Raw genomic sequence first — 6123 nt, 5'->3', positions numbered from 1 at the left:
ACCTATATGTATATATATGCTGTATCATATATATATATATATATACATATATATATATATATATACATATATATATAATCTGCTGTATCACTTTATTTATTTTTTATTTTTTTTTTATTTATTTTTGCTACATTTAATATGTGACCTGTGAACGTTAGGCTTTTGAGTATTTTCATATTTGACTACTCCCAAATTTCACTTGCATATTGCTTTATGATACAAAATAGAAACTGATTTTTTCAGTCTTTTCTTGTGTTTCCTTTATTTTTTTGTAACAGTCTCCCGTAACCGTAATCACAAGAGTATTTAGTTGTCAATTGTATCTCAGTTCTCCATGACAACGTACTATAAGATAAAGTGTGCCGCCCATGTACGATGACAGGAATTGACATAGTAACATGGTAATTTATGTTACTTTGTTACTGAAAAATACTCATATTACATAATGTTTAGATTTTTGTAATATTTTCCCGTACAGGTGGGGCATTTCGAAGTGGCTTTGCCCCAGGGCCGGCCCGACAATGGTGCCCCAAGCCCTTTTTTTTTTTTTTTTTTTTTTAAAGCCAAGAAGAGAGAGAGAGAGAGGGCGTCGAGTGGTTTTATCTTACCAAGTTGTCAGTACCCGCTCAGCGCTCCTCTCTCTCTCCTCTGAGAGCCCTCTAGCTCAGTCTCGGTGCCGGCTTGTAATGATGAGCGTCGGAAGATGACGTCATTTCCGGCGCTCAGCATTACAAGCTGGCACCGAGACCGAGCAGGAAGACTCACCGCGGGACTGCTGAAAGGTAAGTACGGGGGGGGGGGGTAGATAATGGGGGGGTGGCAGGGAGAGGAAAGGTAGATAATGGGGGGGGGTGGCATTTTAAACTTCGCCCCAGGCGGCATTTTGTCTTGGGCCGGCCCTGCTTTGCCCCCTACCAAAATAGACATTAATGAATAGAGCGTAAAAAACCTTAATGTGTTTAAACATTTTTTTTTATTAAAAACAGATGAGTTTGTCAGGTATATGCACTTTTATTCCTATTTTCTCTGCTGACATCACAGCATGGCGATACTTTCTCTTTTGCTGGTTTAATAGCTTTTTAATTTTTTTCCCCATAATTTCCGTATAAAGTGCTGTATACAGTAAATGTTTTATAAAAACAGAATATTTTTGAAAGCCCATTTTTGATTTTGTACTAAAAATAAAACTCTTTGAAACAAAGTGAAAAAAATCATGACGTTACCGTTTTAGGTGAGGAAATGGGGTGTTTGTGAGGAAATTGATTATTTTAACAGTTTATTTAAAAAAAAATGTGTGTGATGTAGAAAGAAAACAAAATAAAAGTCAAAAGAAATGATTTATCTATTAGTGTTATTCTAGTCATCTTCTATTCACGCCAATCGCATTTCTCGGACAGAGTCTTAATCTTCACCATGAATTTTTCTTTCATTGGAAAGAATTTTGAGCCGTGGCTAAAGTTAATATAGAGAATAAGCAGTTTCCACGTTAGATGTTTTGCTTCCTTCATCTTCCATTTTTGACGGTGGATCCACCGCAGTGTATTTGATCTGAAATCCTCCTCCCGTGATGGAACCATCTGTAAGGAATTTTAATGTCATGACGTTCCCTAGAAATAAAACAATGGGTACGGTTATTACCGAGAAGGAAATTAAATATTAAGCAGTAACGGCTTTTCATAGTGAGGCCCTATGGGTTTGGAGATAGAGCTACATGAAATGTATAGAAAAAATGCATTGTATGATAAATAACCCATTATTTTCAGAGCTATGTCAGATGTGTGAGTATGTTTTAGATCAGCTCCACCAAATCTTGGTGGAGTGACCGTGGTAGATTCTAGGAGCGCAGAATCAGGCTGAGGTCAGGAGACTGGATTACCACCAAGAAGCAGAGAGAAGGACAAAGACAGACCAAGGGCAATAAGCGGAGATTGGGTACAGGATGGGGACAAGAGGAACCCAGGAGCTTAGAGGGCACAGGTACTCAGGATTAGAGCAATAGAGGTTTGTAAGTTTCGTACCAAAGAGACTTTATGATCTTGCAGGGATCATATTGGCTCTTAATTTGCTGGAGTGTGAAACAATGGTGTCCAAGTGTCCAATTTAAACAAAGGATCTTAGAGCTTAATGACCCTAATGCTGCTTAATGACCCTAATGCTGACCCTAATGCTGCCAACCAATAGCTCGGAGGTTTCTCTCCAGGCACTCTCTTTATACCTACACTGGACAGAAAGGGAAACCCAAAAGCAGAGGAATCTTTTGGCACTTAATAATGGAGCATTGTGGAGCATTGAGGTCAAGGTGTACTAGCTAATTAAGAATCCTGCAGCAAGAAGACCGGGCCAAAGGCTATAGCACAGAGGTAAAACAATGAGTTTGAATTCAAGGTGGACATGACACTGGTTGAGTGGAATGTAATCTAGACGTGGACCGTTTGCTGTTGGTTTCCAAAAAGCTACTAACTCCACTTAGCTGACAAGCCCCACAAAAGCTACATTCAGTTGGTCTACTCGGACAGAAGACACTCTCTCTGTATTTCACATCTGGACTCGCCTTATGGATGGCATTAGTCCAATACGTTGATGGAGGTTTTTCCTTTATAAAATACAAATGAACAGAAAATTGTCCGTGACATTCCAAAGGAGGACAGAACAAGCAATTAAGCTTTGCATGTTCTTAGTCAAGCTGATCTCTGACTCATTTGACTGATTGCATTTTAGTTGTTTCTATAAATTTGGGATAACACACCCATAACTCCTAAACATTTTTCGATGCAGTAAAGACTTTTCTAAACAGGATTGCTTGTGGTGGAAAAGGGATTCCTACAAAGGACCACAATTCCTTGATTTTATCAATTTACGGTTAAATCAAGGAACCCTCAGTGAGCGCTTTCATACAAACCGTATAGGTTATGCAAGATCATTGCTTGGAATTTTTTTTACCAAATGAGGCTTTGTTGGCATATAACACGATCTTCAAAGAAATGTCTTCCCTTTAAGGCATAATTATATTTGTCTACAATGCTATTTATTTTCCTTGCTGGGAATAACTATAAGGCATATCCTGCAAGGGTGTAATTAGTTTTGTTTTCTCTGTGATTACGATTAAAGAAAGAGTCATGTCTGTTTTCCCCTGTTGACTTACAATTGTCCCCCCTTTGGTCTATAATGTGTTTCTGGTTGAAACAGGTTTTTCTTCATTGATGACTAACAATCTAGACATTCCTATCTCTTTTAGTGTGTTTAATAAACTTTAATACATAAAGGCCTGGCTCGCAATCTCCGTTCCAGTTCATCCCAAAGGTGTTCGATGAGGTTTTGATGTCAGGGCTCTGTGGCGTAGTTCTTCCACATCAAACTCACCCAGCCAAGTCTTTATGGAGCTTCCTATGTGTGCCGGAGTGCAGTCATGCTGGAATAGAAAAGGGCCTTCCCCAAACTGTTCCCCCAAGGTTGGAAGCATACCGTTGTCATGCCCATTGCACATGTTTGGAATGAACTGGAACGGATATTGCGAGCCAGGCCTTCTCGTAGAACATCAGTGCCTGGACATAGGACTCCAGCTACCAGGGCCGGGCTGGGAATAGTGAGATGGCCCTGGCACATGAAGTCCGACAGCCACCAAGTGTGGCCAAGGGCTATCTATGGCAGGCTTTACATATTGTGGCCAGATGGCCAATATAGGTCTGCCAGGCCAGCTACACCAAGAGGCATTGGACATATTTCTTTAATCTGATCAAAGTATTTTATAGAATATCATTCTGATTTGCAGAGATAGGACAAATCCCGTTACTTATAACTAGTAAAGGTGTTGCTGAATATAACACTGTTGTAGCTAAATGGCATAAAGCATTCCTAGTACTGAAAACCCAAACCTTTTTCAGAATTGATTAATTATGTAAGATGTTGTTTCATTCATATGTTTTGCCAGGAACACTTGTGAACACTTTTTTCAAACGCTTTGTGACATGTGACACAAAAGAGGGTGCTGAAAAGTTGTCACAGAAAAAGAAAAGGCTTCCTAGAAGTATATCTGCTGTTTTATATGATGGTAACAAGTCTACTGTTTATTCGCTTAGCATACTAGAGAGGAACAACCTCTTATGAGAACATACTGTTTTATTTATTTTTTTTGAAATGCATAGCTATAATTTTCTTCCCTGTGTTTTAGACTACCAAACACCGTGCGTAGAAACGTCAGTATATCATCTTTATTACCTGTACTAATTATATCATCAGGAAGTTCATCACCGCAGTACCTGTAAATAAATACAAATTAAATTAAATCTTTAAAAAGGTTTACTAAAGTAACACTGATGTTTGGTCTAGGCAGTATATAAAAAAGTTACATTTATAAATAGTAAAAATCACGGGAACTGAAAATATTTAACAGGTTCTTCATACTATTAGAATTCACAGCAGCCGCGAATGTGCAATTGAATGGGTGGTTATTTTTTGTGATGCCCCCCTTCCAAATGCAGTAAGTACTTCCATCCCTATGGGCATGAAGCACTATTACTGATTTTAGTGGCAGGGATCGTTGGAGCACATTTCTCTTAATTGGTTTAAATTTCATTGATTTTTTGGTTGTTTTTAATTTAAAAAGTGACCCCAAATAATTGAACGTGGTATATATATATAAATATATATATATATATATATATATATATATATATATATATATATATATATACACATATACACTGTATATATATATATATGCATACACATTTTAAGTATCACAATCATACAGGCTCTTTCTTTCTTCTGTATGCTGGCCCCCTGTACCAAGACCAGTGACTAAAAGTTTGCATTACCTTCCCACTAAGCCATGAACATCATCATAGCTATCATATATCTCAAAGTAGTCAGACAGACAGTCCGTGTCCTCTTCAATGTCCATTTCCAGAAACTGAATGTAAATCCGCTGCCCGTAGTTTATTCTTATGTGCCAGTAGCAGATTTGATCGTTTTCATATTCATTGGGGTAACCTGGAGATTTAATGATTCTCTCCTGTTCCGTGAGTACCCCTCCACATTCCTTTACTAAAAAAATAAAAAAAATAGAAGATAATTAAGTATCATGCATCTTTATAGACATTTATCAGTTGCAGGGACACATACTATTTCCGGGGCAGTAGACCTATATGACACACAAATGTTTAATTATATTTATTAATATAAAGGCAGGGGTCAGACAATGGTCAATGGGTAGCAGATGGACTAAAAATAAGTCCAATGGTCGGTTAAGGTTTAAATAGGAATGACGGTGGACTAGATGGGGCTGAATGGTTCTTATCTGCCATGAAATTTTATGTTTCTATGTAAAATGGGAAGGAATGAGAAGAATGACCATTGATCCATATCTACTTGTGTACAGAGCCAAACCAATACAGGTTAAAAAGTATGTAGCACATTGAATAATTCCTTATTGATAAAGAACCATTATTTTCCACCATAATGGCCACAGGAGCACTGATGAGCAGAGGTATTTTTGCTCATTTTCTAGCGAGATCGAACATTTTCATCCACCTCCAGACTTTATCTATAGATCCAGAACACATGGAGGTCTTCCTAGATGTAAATCCAGAGCCCAGCCTCCATCAGCGCATTCTACAAGAAGAGGAGGCTGGAGATTCTTCATATTCACAGTATTTTACTATGTTTAGTTTACTTAGCCTCCGGTTACCTGTTTGTAGGTAAGGATTTTTTTTTAAATTTAAGATTTCGACAAATTATTGCTATTTTATTGTATTTTAACTAATGTTTAGGAATGTCACCATTTTTATTTGTCACGTTACGTACTGAATGCTTATACATACATATACTCACGTACTCTTCATTGCTGTGATCACTGACATCATGCTTAAAATGAACTATGATGCTAAAGTATACCTGGTTTAATCATTTTCATATTGTATTTGTTTCATATTATTTTAATAAGGCATACTTATTTTGATCTTAGTACAATACCATTTGGGTTGTAGCAATAGGCATCCCATCTTTCACTCTTGTTTAGCCGATAACCGTAATCAACAATGCCCTTTTTTCCAAATCCGCAATTGAATGTGGGCTTTACTATAGGGTAGCCAACTCTTCCTTTGTGTAGCCAGCCTGCAGCGCATA

The 6123-nt window shown here is 37.7% G+C and overlaps 1 protein-coding gene across 1 annotated transcript in view; it reads right to left on the bottom strand.

The window, feature by feature from the left end:
- Positions 1–954: 954 nt before the first annotated feature.
- TNFAIP6 (TNF alpha induced protein 6) overlaps positions 955–6123 on the bottom strand; it is an 11879-nt gene continuing 6710 nt past the window's right edge. The window contains exons 3-6 of the mRNA XM_053470948.1: positions 5971–6123; positions 4815–5043; positions 4216–4256; positions 955–1607 (exon numbers count right to left, since the gene is read on the bottom strand). The exon at positions 5971–6123 is cut by the window's right edge and continues 9 nt beyond it. Coding sequence (XP_053326923.1) covers positions 1459–1607; positions 4216–4256; positions 4815–5043; positions 5971–6123 — 572 coding nt within the window. The 3' untranslated portion in view covers positions 955–1458. The remainder of the gene's footprint in view (positions 1608–4215; positions 4257–4814; positions 5044–5970) is intronic.

This window comes from Spea bombifrons, chromosome 7 (assembly GCF_027358695.1).
Source record: "Spea bombifrons isolate aSpeBom1 chromosome 7, aSpeBom1.2.pri, whole genome shotgun sequence".
NCBI lineage: Eukaryota > Metazoa > Chordata > Amphibia > Anura > Pelobatidae > Spea > Spea bombifrons.
This window is presented reverse-complemented; position numbering and strand designations above follow the sequence as displayed.